General features: G+C 34.7%; 1 protein-coding gene across 7 annotated transcripts in view; it reads right to left on the reverse strand.

Moving 5' to 3' along the window:
* KDM6A (lysine demethylase 6A) overlaps positions 1 to 19,549 on the reverse strand; it is a 213,089-nt gene that overhangs the window by 55,718 nt on the left and 137,822 nt on the right. For all 7 annotated transcript variants that reach the window (XM_077888741.1, XM_077888743.1, XM_077888744.1 and 4 more), the window contains exons 9-10: positions 6,280 to 6,373; positions 3,266 to 3,392 (exon numbers count right to left, since the gene is read on the reverse strand). In XM_077888741.1, the coding sequence (XP_077744867.1) occupies positions 3,266 to 3,392; positions 6,280 to 6,373 (221 nt within the window). The remainder of the gene's footprint in view (positions 1 to 3,265; positions 3,393 to 6,279; positions 6,374 to 19,549) is intronic.

The raw sequence follows: 19,549 nt of genomic DNA on the forward strand, positions 1-19,549 counted from the left end.
ATGACCTCACTGGCAAAAATAAAAGGAGAAGAGACGATTTAAAAAAGAATGATGATGAATGAGGTTCAAAACATGCTTTCTTTGACGTGAGGTAAGAACAGTAAAACAGATAATGTTAGGTAAGGAATAGAGGATGTGGTCCTGAAATTTAATACTTTGAAATGTAGAAACCTAGATTCAGAACTCATCCATATAGAAGAGAGGGTTTAAGAACATAGGACAGTACAAGGGAAAGGTGAAAATAAGCTTAAGGAATCACTAATCTTGTGGTTTGGGCAATATGAAATGTCAGTGACTGAGGCAGAGAAGGCAGTGTTGGAGAGCACCTGCAACTTTTATGAAGGGAGAATTCAGGAGAAATCATTAATGATGCCAAACAGGGACAGACACTACAAAGGAAGGGAATGCTTAACAGATAGTAGTAAACACGTTGTGTTTGTCATTGTTAAATCAAAGTCAAATCTCAGATTTATAGACAAATTTACCTAACTACTGGGAGGAATAAGCAGTAATTCCCCAAACCAATGTTTCCATATTCCATTCCTACAAAGTGAAAACAGGAAACCAATGTACCCAAATACAGATGTCCCAATCTAACCACCAACCACTTTTCCTCTAATAAAACTTAACTAAGTCCCCCTGAGACAGCCTTGTGTCTCTGAAAAAGCAATGAGTGAACCTAGGCTCTAGTTCCTATTCTGGTGTAGTTACATGTGTGACTGACCTTGGACAGCACATTTTACTCCTCTGAACTCACCTTCTACATTTGCAAAATGACAAATTTACAGAGTGAAGCAGGTGACCTCCCTGGTCTCTTCTAGCTCTAACATTCTACAGTTCTGTGATAATAATGTCAATGATTAGTACTAGTATAAGAGTATTATCACATTACCCTTGTATTAGGATATACACAAGCCAAATGACATCTTCAACACAGACCTGAATGCAAAAGTAATAAAAAACCTTAGAAAATCCCAAAGCTATTTACTGATACTTGATGTCTTCATTGAAAGCTTTAATAACTTTTAAAACATATTTACTTATAAAAATTTTCTCACAACAAAACAGATTAGAAGCAACATATTAGAAGGCAATGAAAGGTCAAAAAAAGTAAAAAATTAATGAAAAAAGTCTAAAACAATTGTCAAATTAGGTTATTGGGGATAAAAAATGAACACCTAATATGATAATCTTGAACTCCAAAACAAATTAAACTGTGGTAAGTATCCTTTATATTTGAGAAATCGGTAAAGCATGTTGTATGTTTGGAAAATTTTATCTGGAAAAAATTCAAACAAAAGCATCTCAGTGGCTTAAAATGTAAAGTCAGGAAAAAAAAAAAAGTCCGTTAACTAAAATAAACAAAAACAAAAAACCCCTATTGTGAAATACTGCTCATTGAGCTGAAAATTACAGCATTACTAAAATAGTAATTTTAGATGTTAAAATACTAAAAAGACATCAACACTACTGTATTGTATTAAACTAATTATCTTAGGTCAAAAGGAAAATAATTTCTGGCATACACATCTTTTAACCTGTATTAAAAGAAATGTTCATATGTAAATGTTAACACTAGAGGCGATGACTAGGCAGCTCCTACTTCCCAGTACTGGACCTCCTTTCCAGTCACCGTATGAGGCCTCCCACTGTGCAACATTAACACTAGCAATGGTGCTACCTCCAAACGCAAATGGTGTTGTCAGTTCATTTATTACATTTACTGAAAAGCCACTTTGCTAGGCGAGAATATACAAAGATGGTAAGATCCACTTTCTACTCCTAAATACCTTCAGTGAAAGAGAAAGAAAAAGTTTGGACTCTCCAGCTTTACTAGTGAGCAACCCAAATTAGATGATTTTATAAACCTTGGAAGGTATTAGAAAATTTCTGCTAACAATAGGTACTTTCCCAGCCGACTCTTATTGTACACTATTAATGACTAATCAAAATTTTATTTTAAAAAATCTTATTATTACTCCATCTCACACACACTTCACTAAATTTAAAGGAAAAATGAAACCATGCAAAACACTAAAACGTAATGTGATTATTTGGCAAACTCAAAAAGCTTCAAATTAAAATAGGATAATTGCAAAAAAATCATAAAATTGAAACCTTTAGGGTAAGAAGGTATCTAACAGATAATCTATAACCAGGGTTTCCCAACCTCAGCACTGACATTTTGGGTTAGATAATCTTTTGTCATAGAGGGCTGTCCCACTAGATGCCTGAAGCATTCCCCATAGTTGTGATAACCAAGAATCTCCAGACATTATAAAATGTCTCCTATGGGACAAGAGAGTCCCCTATTAAGACCAATGATCTAAAATAATCCTCTTATTTAATAGGTTAAAAGCATCAAGAAATTTAACATCAAGAAGTTTAACTGTACCATCCATGATTCCACATATAGTAGCTTACCTAAGGCTTGAATCCAAGTCTCTCAGCAATTAGTACATTGATCTTTCCACCGTACCACAAAAACTAAAACCGGTTAGGAACCAAATTATAATCTAATAATGGCCCCAAAATATAATCTATCAGATACATATACAAATGTATATGTATACAAATCTATCAAATACATATACATATCTGATTTCAGATAATCAGTAAGCACAATTTTGGGATTTAAAGTACAGAGAAAAAAAAAAAGAGAAAAAAAAAAGGAAAAAAAAAAAGTACAGAGAAAAGTTCATAAACTTGCAGAAAACTATTTTCATTATATGTCACTTTACTGTTCCAATAAGTCCAATAATAATGTATCTACTTTCCCACTGTGAGATTTTAAGTATAACGGATTTGAGACCTACTTTTAATCAAACTATGTCCATTCTAACGTATATACCATTATTCAAAATTACAAAGAGCAGGGTCCCATTGCCTACTGGTGGTCACCAGGCAGAATAAGAAATTAGTTCTGTTCTGTTAAACAGACATATAAATAAAATACTAGAAATCAGAAGAAAAGGCATTTAAATACTAGAATGAAGAACTACTATCTGATAAGACTTTTTAAAAACTAGCAACAATTCAAGTCAAATGAAAATCCAACAAGCAAAATAAGAAATGTCCTGGTAGACCAGATTATGCTGTGAGAAAACTACCACATTCAGAAGTTCTCTTTTATTTAACTTTCAAAAATCTTTGTGGTAACATATTTAAAGAGAGAAATACACTGTAAATGCAAGCAAACATTTTAGCTCATAATTCAAATCTCTTAGCTAGAATAAACAAAACCAAAACTTAAGTATAGTCTCACCTTCCAAGGAAATACCAGGACTGGCCAGAATTAGGATCTGCTTCCAAGGACTTTTGGAGATACTGAATAGCATAGCTTTCCTTGGTAGCTTTATCTCCCAGAAGATCTACAGTGTGATGCATCCAACCTATAGTATATGATTAAAAAATATTTACCTAAATGACTTAATTGTTCTTTAGTTTTTAAGAATACCAAGCAGAAAACACCTGAGAGTAAAAATTTTTTCAGTCAATTTTATTTAGTTTAGCATACACATTCCCAAAATTTAGAACTGTCAATTCTGATCATAAGAAGTCTGTTTCTCAAAGGAAGGTAGAGTCAAACCTATAAAGAACTTATTTCCAGAGAAACTGAAACAATATTAAGCACTTAGCAGATTACATTTAGTAGATTACAAACTACAGTTCCTCTTTTCTAATTTTGGTATTTGAAAAAATTCCAAGTTATGAAACAAAGAATATAAAGATGTTCAATTTTATTCAGTGCTCTATGTAAAACTTTACATACATTTTAAGACTCTCCAAGATAGTCTATTAACTCAGTGTTTATTTCCAAGGAAAATATAAGACCATTTAATCAATGATAGCTCAGAGTACAACACAAACATATAACCCTACCTCCCTGGCATTGGCCACATATATTCACAACTTACCTAGAATAAAAACTCTAAAGCATTCAACATTTAAAAAAAAACAAAACAAAACAAAAAAACACACCCAAGGCTAAGAAAAGTATATTGAAATGGTGCAAATAAGAATGGGATAAAATGAGTACCACAAATGTTTAATAAATGTAAATAGTGCATAATCTCAATGATATGAGATTCTCAAAAAGTTGAATACACAGAGGCAGATAGTAGAATGGTAGTTACCAGGAATGGGGAGGTAGGGGAATGGGGAGATACTGGTCTAAGGGTACAAAGTTATAGTTATGTAGGATGAATAAGTCTAGAGAGTAATGCACAGTAGAATGACTGTAATTAATGATATTGTAATATATACTGGAAATTTGCTGAGAGAGTAGGTTTTGGGTGTATCACCACACATAAACAAATAGTAAACTATATAAGTAGATGGACATGTTGATTAGCTTGACAATACTAATCATTTCACTATGTATAGGTATAGCAAAACATCATGTTGTACACTTTAATATGCATAATTTTGATAGAATAGAGAAAGGGAAAGGGAAAAGGGGGAAGGAAAGGAAAGGGCGATGCAAGCAATCAAAAGATTGGATCATGAAATACTGTATTCTAAAACCTTCAAGACACGCAGGAATAATTTGGTTTAATTTGCTGGGCAAATTATATTTCAGTTGCAGATCAATTCAAGTGCATAAAATCAGCTCTGTTCTTTGTATATAGTCCATATTATATATAACAAATAAGGACCCTTATTTTCTGACATTTATTATAGTTGCTGTGCTCCAAAATATTATTTTTTTTATTTTTTTATTTTTTCCAAAATATTATTTCAAGGAGATTGAGTTACTATGTTTTATGGAAATACACGTCAATCATTACATTTACATTTATTCATCTGTTCCTCCTTTAGTCCCTATTACTAGTAAGAATGGAACCTAGAGAAACAAGCTCTAAAAGGAGCTGCTTAAGCAGCAGTGACAAGCAAGTAGGAAGAACTGATGTGCAGACATAAGTTAGACTTAATTAGGAGAAGTATTTTTCCTTTCAAAACTTATTATAGTTATACACTCTGGAATATGGTAAGCCAATGTCAAAGAGGACAGGTGATTCAGATAAAATTGAAAACTATTTTGATCTATTTCTTAAATTTAAAAGGGGTATGTACATTTTTGCTATTGACATATTCTTCACTGCAGCTAAAATGCATAAAAACGTATAAATAGTGTGAATTAAAAAAAACCATTCATATTCAAATATTAGCTGAATGAGTAAGCTGCCTTATGCTAAAGGCATTTTGTTCTTTTTACTTAAGAACTAGCACAAAACCTTTACTGCAAATGTTTTAAGTTTTTTTAAAGATTTTATTTAGTTGAAAGAGTGTGCACACATGAGTCGGGGAGGGATAAAGAGAGAGGAATAAACTTGTTTTAATTTAAAGATACAAATTCACACTACTCAAACATGATCTGTAAACTTATTTTAAAAGTATTCAAATACTTCTATAATTTTTAAAAGTATGGATAACTCACATAAAATTCTAACCAGAGATTAAATTAAAAAGAAAGCTAAAATCCAAAGTTTTATATTATATTAGGGCAATGTGTCCATTTTGATTAATTAATCATATAATATGTATCAGTATCATGAAGATCAGTGATAAACTCTAGGCTTAAGTGATTTTTAACATTATATAAAAATAGTCACATTGTGAAAATATTCATATTACTACAACACTAGTTACAAATTAAGAATAAATTATTGCCCAGACCAAAAACAAATAAACTAAAAATTGGGGGAAAGGGGGACACCAAAATAACACCTACAAGAAACATGACTCAGTAACTACACAAAACTAAACATAAGGAACTCAATCACTCTCTTGGTCAGTGACATATTACATCTAAATGGCTACATTTCTTCATCCTCAACGTTAGAATAGAATTACATGTAAACAAAAACTCTACTGTTAGATGTTCCACAACTTTTAAATGAACTGTTTTAGTTAATATTATTGACAGAGCTGTGAAAGCAAGCTGACCAACCACTAAGTAATTTTACACAAATCACTTAACTTCATTCAGTGCTAAGCATATTTGGCACAAAGGAAGTATTCAACTCCCTTTACCCATAGGTTAAGTACTAGAGAATAATTCTGAGAATTTAAAAAGACTAGCTGTACTGAAGAACTATAATGAGATGGACAATGCTTGGCTGAAGGTGGAAATATGCTGAGTTCAGTTAATTCTATCAACTCTGGGTAAAAGAAGAAAAAAGAATAGAATACATGAGCCACGTATTTGCCATCCTTGACATGTAAAAATCATAAAGAGAAATACTTATAATACACTAAATGTACACTATTACATACCTAACTGTTGTAAGACAGTTGCCTTTACTTGTGCAGAAAGGTTTTCCGTCTGCAAAAGTTGTTCATAAGCTTCCTTTGCAGAATGATACTTCCTCTAAAGAGCAGAAAAAAGAGATTTAAAGAAAAATAAATTGGTATCTTTAAAGAATTAGCTCATATATTAAGATCTACTACTTAATACTAAACAAAGAGAGACTTACTACATAATACTGATACTTCAGCATACTTCTTACAACCAACTAAAAGAAAAAAGTGCTATTCCATTACTGACTGTTCCCGTAACACTAGACACTTGTGGATAATTGGCAATGTTTCAGAGTAACGCCAGTAAAACATTCAATACAATAAAGTATTAAAATATGCCTTTTAAAGAATTTGCCAAATCAATTGTATAATCATCTCAACTTATTTAATAACAAATAATTTCATCCTTATTTAGTAACACTGATGAAGCTAGAGAAGTATTTTACCTTCAAGTGCTTAATCTGTCTATAACCATCAAGTTTCCAAGCAACAGAGCATATACCAAAAACGCTTTAAAAAATCTAAGTGCAAAAGGAGTTAAAATCTAAGTTTAAATGATACACTGCTAGATATCCTACGGAAAAAATTTATAATATGTATGACTTTAAAGATACCAAAACTCTAGTACTTATAGAGTAACAGCATTCACAACATCTAAGGTTCCATAGGCAAATCTCTAAATGAAACTATTTACCTGTAGTCCTCTTCCCCCCCAAAAGTACTAATGTGACGGAAACCAATTATTGCTACAATCATAAAGCTTAAGACAACTCCTCCAAGAAAAAGGGGAAGGGGGAAGAGGGATAAGCCAACAAAAGAAAACCTCATAAAAATTACCTTTAAAACATACTCAGCAGAACAATGGATTGAAGTGGCTTTTATTCATTAACAGCAATAGTCCATAGCTGCCTGAGCAAACAAATTCTTCTCAACAAAAACACAGGTAGAAAAATACAAAACTAGATGTAGGAGCCTCAGGCAAACCACTGAAACTATGATTCAACATCCATTAAAACAGTTAATACCTAATCTTTCTATCTGGAGTTGTTCTAAGGATCAAATGAGATAAGCAAAGAGCCAGAGAAACAAATAAGGAGCTACATGAATACAGTATGTCAACACAGGAAAGATATGAAAGAACTGGCCACTGGGATTAACAGAAGTTACTACATAAACTTCTACTCATCACTAAAATTAGTTCCCCCCTAAATATTAATCTGATCACAAAAAGTCATTTAGACAATTAATACAAGAAAAGGACCAAATTATCCAACTCAATTCCTTCAAACGATATGCTAAAACATACTTCCAAACACAAGTGTTAAAAAAAAAAATAAAACATATTTAAAAAACTGGTTCCATCACATTGCATCCACATAAAGTTCGATTTCTACCTCATATCATATATAGGCAGTAGTATAGGAGAGAAAAAAATGTAGGAGAATATTTCCTTGAGATGGTAAAGAATTTATTTGACATGGCCAAAACAATGCAAATCATAAGGAAAAGTAAAGATGTGATATAAAACACACAGCAGAAAAATAAGCAATGGGCACAAAACCAACACATAACAGGTGAAAAACATGTGAACAAGTGTGTATCTCTAGAAATCAGAAAATGCAAGTTTAAATGAGATATTACCACCATCAGATTGGCAAACATAAGAAAGACGGGTAATTCAAGTCTTTTGGAGATGTGAGTGAAGGAAAACATCCATGCCCTGCTGGAAGGGCATTCACTCATGAAATTAGGTATGTAAATATGCTACAATCCAGCAAGCTCACTCTTGGGACACAGATTCCAAAGAAACCTTTCCACAGATAATGCTCTAAATGGTACTGTTTATAGTATCAGGAACTGGGGTCAACCTAGGTCTATGTCAGTCACAAGGGAGTGAAAAAGAAATATGATGGATGTTTATACTAGAACAATAAGCAGCAACTAAATATGGCATATAAAAAGCAACATGAGTTTATCTTTAAAGGTGTTTTAAGTTTTGCCTCTGGTAATGCTGGAGTAGCTGTTCCACAGATAGCATTCAGTTCCGGATAAAATATAAAAGTCAACTATCAGATAGCCTAGAAAGAAACCAAAATGAGGTGAAAACCAGAGGCACTAACTCTTAGGGAAAGGGAATGGCACTGGAAGAGTAACCCCTTTTTACTAGGATTTTCACCTGAGAGCAGGCCTTAGTTGGTGCCTGGTTGGCTAGAATTCAAAAATGAGCAATCTCACTAGCTTGAAAAATCAGGGGACAGATTTTGAGGCTATCAGAAGAGCTGGAAGTAAGGGGAGAAAGAGCCCAGGGAGGAGAGTGAAAGAAAGAAAACACCAAATTCTGCAATTAAACTCTGCCTAAATCTCTTGTTGACTGCTGAACTATGCATGAACAAAACAGATGTCCAGCAGCCTAAAAGAACTAAAGAGACATTTCAGCCACTGTCTACTATAGGGGTGACCACATTTAGAGTGTGACTTGAGCAAAATTAACTGGCTGATACAAAACAAAAACATCAATCTTCAGAAAAATACAACAAAGTCATTCCACAATATATTATTCATGATAATGGAAGATTCCACCTATGTTCAAAAGAAAAGGGAATTAATGAAAATCATCCATGAAATTACTAAAATGAAATTTGTAAATAATTTTAAAGCAGCCATTTTAACAATGTTCACAGACATTAAGAAAAATATCATAATAAATGAATGGGCAAGAAATTAGAGCATGGAAAGAAACAAAAATTCTAAAACTGAAAAATATCTGAAATTAAAAAAAAAAAATCACTGGATAGACTGAATAGATTGGAGACTTAAAAATAAAGCCATCCAAAAATAAATGAGGCAGTAGCAGTCTATCATACATGTAGTTGGGAGTCCAAGAAGAAGGGAGAAAGAATGGGGCAGAAAAGATATAATGGCAGAGAGCTTTCCTGAACTGAGGAAAGACATCAAATCCCATATCCAAAAGACTAAGAAAACCACAAAGGGAAAAAAACAAGTCCCTGGGCACTTCATAATTAAATTCTTAAAAACCAAATGGAAAGAACACTTTGAAAACAGCCAGAGAAAAACACCAAAATACAAAGGATACAACAAGAAATTAAATATAATGGACTACACATTCCAAATTAAATATAATGGACTAGACATTCCAAACAAAAAAGACAAGTCCAGAAAAGATTTAGAAAAGAGCCAAAAATATATTGTAAGAGATGCACTTTACATATAAACACACAAGAAGGTTGAAATAAAAGGTTGAAAAAGACACCATGTAAACACTAAGCATTAGAAAATTGACATGAGCAGATTCGGGTCAGATTAAATAGTCTTCAAGGCAAAGATTATTACCAGAGATAAAAGAGTATTTCATAATGATACAGAACTAGTACATCAGACATAACAAAAGACCTTCAAAATACATGAAAAGACCAATAGAATTAACATTGATAAAATACTATCTAATCTACATAATTTATTCCAATTTCACCAACTGTCCAACTAATGTCCCTTTTCTGGCCCAAGATATAATCCAAGACATTCCATACTGTGGTCAGGTAGCATGTCTCCTTATTTTCTTCCAACCTGGGACAAATTCTCAGTTTATTTTCAGTACCCTGATACTCATAAAAAGTACTGGCTAGTTACTTTGAAGAATGTCCCTTGGAAATTAGTAAGTACCACCTTGTAAGGAAAAATTCATCATTCTTCATTCATTCATCAAAACTCTAGAGTAAGAAAAAAGTGTCCCCTTTTTTCATTTATTTGCCATTTATATTCACAATCCATAGCATCAACAATTCATTTACAAATGAATATAAATTCAAATAGAAATATACAAATAAATTCATTTATATTCACTTACTTATGGAATTTATATAGATTTATATAGAATTATTCATTTCAGTATGAGCTAAAACAATTCATTCTGTACTTTATATTTCATTATTATATTTAGTTTCTAAACTTGTGTCCGATTTGTTGATTAGAAACCCCAACCCTTCAAGTTGACTGTGTTCTTTCCACACGTCCTCATCATTTTTTGAGCACTTCTTTATTTTGTGGCGCAAAATGTTCTAAAGCTCATCTTGTAATTTCCTTGCCTAAGCCCTAGACTCACCCACTTCTCCCCCAGGAATCCCTGGTTCCATTTATATTTAATATAGTATTTAGAAACAAAGATCTGGGTGCTCACATATTCAATGTGGCTGGGCTGGGTTATTGCCTCCAACTTCTCCCAGCAAACACAGCTAGAAAATATATTTATGTGTATACTAACACACACACATACATACACACACAGAGGCCCATATTTCTAACCAACTACTCATACTCATAAATAAACATATATTCATAATCATACCTCCAATTACAATCCAACACCAGAGTTCAGTCTTGCCTTGCCTTTCCGTATTTGTAAGTACTGACAGTGAAAAACCTGGTTCTCATTATCCATAATACATTTGCTAATTCCTAACATTCACATAAAGTAGTTACAGAATTCCTAATCCATACCACTGTGACAAAGTTAATTGTAGTACAGGATTTGTTTACAGTTCTTGTCTCCAGCTTTAGACTATAGTCAAAATACTACTCTCTAAAGTTACTTAGGTTAGTTCTTTTCATATCCACCCCCTTCACTATACTTATGTTATTCATTAGTTAGGTTCATTTGTTACTGTCTGCATTCTATTTTGGGTTAACTCACATCCTTGGTGGTCCCAATTATTCAACTAATTTTGGGATATGAGAAACATTACCAGGTTTTAAGAGTTAGAGCTATATAAAATATATACTCAAGAAATTCCACCTTTTTCTCATCCCTATTACCCAATTCACAACAACCCTTGGTAGGTAACCAATCTCGTTTGTTTCTGGTTTATCCATTTCAGTATTACTTCTGCACAAATGGCAAATGCATACTTTGCTTTTGCACATGTGTATTTTCTTTCACAAAGGGTTGTATATTATACTCTTTTACACTGCATTTTTTTTTCACTTAGCAGTACATTCTGGAAATCAATCCACATAGTGATCCACATGTCTTCCTCATACTTTTCTACATCCAACTCCTCTACCTGAATGTACCATAGTTTATCCAACCATTCTCCTATGGACATTTAAGTTTTTTCCAATATTTTGTAATTACAAACAATGCTCCAGTCAATATCCTTGTGCCTATATATTTTCATAGTTTTGGAGGTATATTTTCAAGGTATACTTCTAGATGTGAAGTTGCTGAGTCAAAGGGTAAGTGCATATAAAGCTTTGTTAGATTACTGCCAAATTCTGCTCCAGATGGGTTGTACCAGTTTGTATTATCACAGTGCAAGAGAATGCCTGTTTCTCCACAGCCACTTATAATTTTTGCCCATCTGATATGTGAGAATTATATTTCAGTGTTGCTTCAATTTGCATTTCTGAATATGACCGATTTTCCATATGTTTAACGGCCTTGTTATATATTTTCTGTGAAATGTCTATTCATGTCTTTTTTCCCATTTTCCTATTGGGTTTTCATTCCTTCGTCCCTCAAATTTTAAGTTTGTTATATTAGGAATATTAGCCCTTTGTCCATGGCATATGCTGTAGACATTCTCTCCTAGTTTCATTAAGTGTTCTTTGAATTTATGCTATTTTTTTTTTCGGTCATGTAGAAATTATCTTTATATTGTTCAAACTGACTAGATCTAAATTCAAAGGCAATGAAAAGAATGATCATAGTAAGAAAGCTTTTTCCTAAATCAAGGTTGAAGAGGAGTTCATGTTTGCTTCTACTACTTGTACAATATTTTTTACATTTCACTCTAATTCATTTCTAGTTTATTCTTTTGAATAGCTTGAGTCATGGGTCTAATTTTATCTTTTTCCAAATGGCTACCTAGTTGTACTACAAACTTATGAATAATCTACCTCAGCCCCAGGAATTTAAGATTTTACCTTTATCAAACACTGATTTCTCTATGTACCTGGATCTATTCCTGTTCTTTCTACGATATTCCACTGGTCTGTCTATTCATGTGCCAGACCACACTTTGAAATATACAGGCTTTACCGCATATCTGTCTAGAAGAGTTAGCATAACCTATACAATTTCTCCCCATTGTTATCCTGGTTATTCTAGCATATTACCAACTTATCTAAGCCCTTAAAAAGTTTGTTAGTAGTTTTTACTGATGTTTGTGCTCCATTTATAAAGGAACTTAGGGAGAATCAGTATCCTTATATTGTTGAATCACAGTACTTCTTTTAAGTTTATTGTCGAGTAATTACAGATTCAAATGGAAATTTTTTCTAACATTATGGTCTCTGATTACTGTTGTTGAAGGTTATTAATTTCTGTATGTAAATTTGTACTTCTAATGGACTTTTCTTATTTAACTGCACTGGCTAATACCTATTCTACAATGATGAGGAGTAACAGAGGGACACCTGGGTGTCTCAGTTGGTGAAATGTCTACCTTCATCTCAGGTCCTGATCCCAGGATCCTAGGACTGAGCCCCACATCAGGCTCCCTGCTCAGTGTGGAGTCTTCTTGTCCCTCTCCCTCTGCTCCCCTGTCCCTACACATGCTCATTCTCTCTCTCTCTCTCTCTCTCTCTCTCTAATAAATAAAAGTCTTAAAAAAAAAAAAGAAGTAATAAAGATAGTGAGAATCTTTGCCTTGCTCCTAATTTTTGTGAAAATCTCTCTAGTGTTTCCTCTAAATAAGATACTAATTTGGGGACTAAGGTATATGAATTTTACCATGATAAAAAAGTAACCTTCAATTCCTATGTCCAACTTGGATAGAGTTTTATTATTAGGAATGGCACTGCAGGGCAGCCCCAGTGGCTCAGCGGTTTAGCGCTGCCTTCAGCCTGGGGTGTAATCCTGGAGACCCGGGATCGAGTCCCACGTCGGGCTCTCTGCATGAAGCCTGCTTCTCCCTCTGCCTGTGTCTCTGCCTCTCTCTCTCTCTCTCTCTCTCTGTCATGAATAAATAAATAAATAATATTTAAAAAAAGGGGGGGAATGGCACTACATTTGTCAATGCACCAACAGTGAGTTATCTGATTTTACCTTTAGTTCTATTATCATGGTGTCTGATACTAACGGATTTCCTAATATTCAATCTTGCATTCCTGGAATGAATACCACATGGTCATAGTATATTATTTGCTCAATGAGGTAATGATTTTGTTTGCTAAATTTCTATTTAATACTTTTATACCAATATTCATTATTGATACTGGTCTGTATATTGCTTCCTCTTTATACTGTTTCTGTCATTCTCAGGTATTGATGTTACATTTGTTTCAAATGGGGAAATGGGGGAAAATAGTATGATGGTTCCTCAAAAAATTAAACAGAGGTATCATAATGATCCAGTAATTTCACTTCTAGTTACATATCAAAAAGAATTAAAAGCAGGGATTCAAACAGATATTTTCACCACTCATGGTCATAGCTGCATTATCAGCAATAGCCAAAAGATGGAAGCCACACAAGTGTCCACCCATAGATGAATGAACAAAATATGGTATGTACATACAATGAAATATTAAGCCTTAAAGAGAAGTTCTCATTCATGATACAACACATATAAACCTTAAAGACATTATGCTAAATGAAATATGCCAGGTACAAAAAGACAAATACAATATGAGTCCACTTACATGGGACAGTTAAATTCATAGACACAGAAAGTAGAATAGTGGTTGCCAGGGGCTGGGTGGAAGAAGGAATGAGGACTTATTATTGAATAGGTACAGAGCTTCAGTGTGGGATGATGAAAAAGTTCTGGAGATGAATGGTAGTGACAGTTGCACAACAACGTGAATGTACTTAATGACACAGTACACTTAAAACATGGCAAAAATGGTAAATTTCATGTCACAAACATTTTACAGTTTAAAACAGAGGATACAAAAGCACTATGGTCTGTAGTTAACAATTCTATAGCATATTTTAAAAATACAATGGAAACAAAATCCCTGATTCTAAAAATTTAAGTGCAGAAAGGACTTGAACCATTACCAAACATAAGTATCTCTCAAGTCAGATTAAAAGCTGCTAAAAGCTTCTTTTTCTCAAGTCAGATTAAAAGCTGCTAAAAGCTTCTTGAAAAGAAAAGAAAAGAAAAGAAAAGAAAAGAAAAGAAAAGAAAAGAAAAGAAAAGCGTTTCATTTCCAATGCTCTGAAACAATCTATAAAATATCAGAATTATCAGGTCTTTAAAGGCTTGGTAGAATACCCCTGTAAAACCATCTGGCCACGACACTTTCTGTATGGCATTACTTAATTTTCCCTATTTCTTTAAGAGAAATTGATTTTTTTATAACTTTCTAACTTCAATGAGGTCAATTTTTCTAATCTGTAATAGTCCATTTCAATTAATTTTTGAATTCATTCACATAGACGTCTGCTAAGTGGTCTCGTTTGATAGTTCTAATTTCTTCCGTTTTTATGGTTACTTTATTTTGTGTATGTTCTTTCTCTCTTTTATTCCTTTGATCAAGTTCCTAGTAGATTATTTTGTTAATTTTTTTCAGAGAATTAAGGTTTTGACCATTAGTAGATCTATTGTTTTTCTTTCCTTTTTACATTATTAATTTCTTTTTTAAAAAAATCTTTCTTCCTCACAATACTGTTCGTTTCCCTTACACTGATTTTTGTTTTGTTAACAGATTCCCTTGCACTGGATCATCCCTAAATTCATGAAATAAACCCTACATATTCATGGCATACTTAATGCATCTATAAATATCAACTGGCATTTTTCTTTCTTCAGAATTTTTGGATTTCTATAATATACATAAATGAAACCAAGCTACAGTGCTTTGGTAATAAACTAATGCTGGTTAGTTAGAAGAGAAAGTTGAAAATGAAACTAAGGATTCTTATAAACAGAATTATTCATGGTAATACTATTTTAATAATCCCTCAAGGGGAAAATAGTTAAACTTGTTACAGTACATCTATGCAAAGGGATATAATACAGTTCTGTATGTACTGATATGGAATATTTCCAAAATAAAATACTAATTTAAAGAAATAAGCAAGATTGAGAGAGAACACACATAATTGTTTCAATAAAATAAAGAAAAATAAATATGTATAAACACATAAAATGGATCTGCTTATACATATACAGATTTCTCTGGAAAGATATCAAATGCACTAGTACCTTTGGGAAGGAGGATAGGTTGTTACAGGAAAGGAATGAGGAAGATACTTCAATGTGTATTCTTTCAAGCACTTTCATTTTGGGTTATCTATTTAAAAATAAGTAATATTTTAATAACAAAATTAAAAGGGAAAATTTTGTATCTTTCAACTTTAAAGTCTAATAAGAATTTAGATGGCAAACTTCAAGTTATTTCATTAAATTCAAGGAAAAGAAAAGGCCAATTAATACTATTATTATTAATATTATTATTTAAAAAGTGGTTCTAGAAGTCTCAGTTAATAAGATAGGAAAGGTAAATTAAGTAACTAACTGATAGAGGACTTTCCTCAAAGACAGCAGCAAAGTATGAAGACCCTTGGCCTGCTTCCTCGCACATATACAAATACCTAACTATCGAATCCCCCTAAATGCCTCAGATATCAACCTGAAGAATGGCAGAACATCACAACTAAACTTACAGAAGAGGTCACATTGAATAAGGTACAAAACGTAGAGATGTGGCTTAGGGAACAAATAGATATTGGTCAGGAAGAGGGTGAGAGAGTAAGAGGAGCACACAGGGTAATGTACTAGAACATTTCCCTATCATCATTGGCTTCAAAAATGAGAGGGTCTAAATTTCATGAGTTGTTGCAACCAGAGGGTCTTAAACCCAAAGCTTGAACTATCAATGGACTTGGTGTGTTCCAGAAGTGTCCAGAGGTATTGAGGCTGCTCTTGGAGAGAAGACCAGCAAACAACCCAGAGGCAGACAGCACGGAAACAGTGATCTGAAGAGTGCCTGGGGCACACAGTGGGAGATTATTTGCTCTTCACAAAGAGACCTCTCTGGAAAAAAAGCAGCTGGCTGGCACCATTTCACTCCCCCACTACTCAGCATAAGCAGAGAGCCATTAGCAGGAACCAGTGCAATTTGGACACCGGCTGCTTAAATTACTTATACTAAGCCCCACCCCGCCACACACTCCTGTGGAACTGCCCATTCTCAATCATGCTTACCTCAGTCCCAGCACCATGGGCCCCTCCCCCAGAAGACCAGCACAAACTCCTGTATACACACGTGTCCCAACCACAAAGTTCTGTAGGGCCTCAGTTCCAGTGGAGGTGATGACAGGTCTCATTTCACAAGCAGACCAGAGTACAAGTTAAAACTTGCCACATTCAGGCCAGGGACCAAAACTGCCCAAAACAGGCAAAGAGAACCTTTGCAGACGACTGGCCTGAAGGATAGAGCAGCCAGAACACAACAGCAGAGTGAATGCAGCACACAGTGGACACATTCCCTGAAGCACTAGGCTCTGGATACTACATGACCTCTTCTTCATAAGGCCATTACTTTCAGGCGCAGGAGACATTAACTGGATTTTCTAATACAGAGAAGAAGGCACAGACTTAGACAAAATGAGAAGACAGAGGAATGTATCCAAAATGAAAGAATAAGGCAAGGCCACAGCCAGAGATCTAGGCAAAACAGATATAAGTAACAGAACTGATGGAGAACTGAAAGCAATGATCATAAGGATACTCACTGAACTTGAGAAAAGATGACATCAATGAGACCCTTACCACAGAAATAAAAGAATTACAAAAGAATCAGAGATGAAGAGTACAATAAACAAGATTAGAAACACTTGGTGCAGTGAACGCAGGCTGGAAGAATCAAAGAAACGAATTAATGACTGAGAAGACAAAGTAAAGAAAAGCAATGAAGCTGAGCAAAAGAGAGAACTACTATACAAAACGAGAGAAGACATAGAGAATTCAGTGACTCCATCAAATGTAATAAATAACATTCGAATGACAGGAATCCCAGAGGAGAGAGAAAGAGGGCAAAAACCTTAAGAAATAATAGTTGAAAACTTCCCTAATCTGAGGAAGGAAACAGATATCCAGATCCAGCAGGCAAAGAGAAGTCTCATCAAAAGCAACAAAAGCAGACCCATACCAAAGAATATTATAATTAAACTGGCAATATTGTAATTAAACTTTCCTTATTAGTAATAAGGAAAACTGTTTAAAAGTAGCAAGAGAAAAGAAGATAATTACTTATAATAGAAAACCCAGGGGATCCCTGGGTGGTTCGGCAGTTTAGTGCTGCCTTCAGCCGAGGGCGGGGTCCTGGAGGCCCAGGATGGAGTCTCACATCGGGTTTCCTGCATGGAGCCTGCTTCTCCTTCTGCCTGTGTCTCTGCCTCTCTCTCTCTCTCGAATAAATAAAATCTTAAAAAAAATTAGTCAAGGAACACACAAAATAAAAGGATGTAAAATGTCAACATATACCTAAAATATGGGGAGGACAGGAGTAAAGAATGAGTTCAAACAACCATCAACGGGATCCCTGGGTGGCGCAGCGGTTTGGCGCCTGCCTTTGGCCCAGGGCGCAATCCTGGAGACCTGGGATCGAATCCCACATTGGGCTCCCCGTGCATGGAGCCTGCTTCTCCCTCTGCCTATGTCTCTGCCTCTCTCTCTCTCTCTCTCTGTGACTATCATAAATAAATTTTAAAAAATTAAAAAAAAAACAAAAAAAAACAAAACAACCATCAACTTAATAAACACTGCTTATAAGCAAAAGATGTAATATACAAACCTACTGGGAACTACAAATCAAAGAACAATAACCGAGGCTGAGGAGAGTCCAAGATGGCAAAAGAGTAGGAGACCTAGTTTCCTAGGAATTCAACTAGATAGCTATTAAATCATTCTGAACACCCTCAAACTCAACCAGAGATGTAAGAAAAGAATAGCTACAACTCTACAAATAGAAAAGCAACCACTTTCTTCAAGGTAGGAGGTGCAGAGAAGTGAATCTGAGGCAATATATGTGATGATAAACCGCAGGGGGAGGGAGCCTCCATCAGCAGCACTGGAAAGTGATATAGCAGTGGAGCACAAAATCAAAACTTTTAGAAGTCTGTTCCAGTGCCAGAGGAACCTGCCTGAAAGGTGCTTAGAGGGCAAGTAGGGGTGGAATCCTAGGTGAAAAAGTACAGTCTCAGGATCCCTGGGGTCACAGAAAGACTGGGGGTACCTGAGTGTGGCAGAGCTCCCAGGAATCAGAGCAGGGAAGCAAGCTACAACCAGCAAGCCCCATGAGTGGGCTCTCAGCTCAGGGTGCCATAAACCTCAAACCAAAGCACAGTTGGAATGACTGTTTCTGAGCAGGGGCCCAATAAATGACAAAACCGGGAGCCCCTCTTTCTTCCCCCGAGAGGAGAGGCGCAGCAGTGTGCCACAGGAGCTTGCAGAGTTTGGAGACCAGAAACATGGTCGCATGCCTGAGATAGGAACACTTAGTCACAGGCTGGGTGAGCACATAGTAGGGACAGAGACCAGGGAGAGAAGGACTGACTGCTTTTCCCTGAGGACATGCTGAGGATTGAGATCCTGAGCTTTCCTCTCTAGGCTGGTGGAGATTGGGAGGCTGCCATTTTCACTCTCATCCTCTAAAACTGTGCTGAAAGCCTTCAAGGGAACAAAAGCCACATGGAGCAATCTGGAGCAGATTACTTAGCCTGGCCCCCTGCAAGGGCAGTGCAATTCCACCTTGGACAAAGACACCTGACAAAGACAATGCAACAGGAACCTCCCCCAGAAGATCAGCGAGACCATCAGCCAAGACAAAGTTCACTGATCACGGAGAATGCCACTGCTAGGGGAATATAGCATATAAAATCCAAGGGTTTGTTCCTTTGATTCTTTAGTCTTCCAATTTAATTCGTTTTCTCTTTCCTTTTTCAATTTCTTATCAACTCTTTCTTAAAATCTTTTTTTTCATTTTTATAATTATATTCTATCCTTTCATTGTATTTGGTTTTATTTTTCTCATTTAGTTATTAAATGATCCCGTTGATGGTTGTTAGTTATTTCTCATTTAGTACATGTAAGTTTTCTTTACAATTTTGGGATGCAGTTTCTCCTAACGGACCAAAATACACCCAAAATCTAGTGTACAGCTCTGTTCTCTTCACTTGTATGATCATAAATACGTGTTTTTGTCTTGTTTGTGTTGTTTTATTAAAGTCTTTTTAAATTTTCATCTTTACGGTTACATTCTATCCTGTCAATGTATT

Source organism: Canis aureus, chromosome X (assembly GCF_053574225.1).
Source record: "Canis aureus isolate CA01 chromosome X, VMU_Caureus_v.1.0, whole genome shotgun sequence".
NCBI classification, from domain to species: domain Eukaryota; kingdom Metazoa; phylum Chordata; class Mammalia; order Carnivora; family Canidae; genus Canis; species Canis aureus.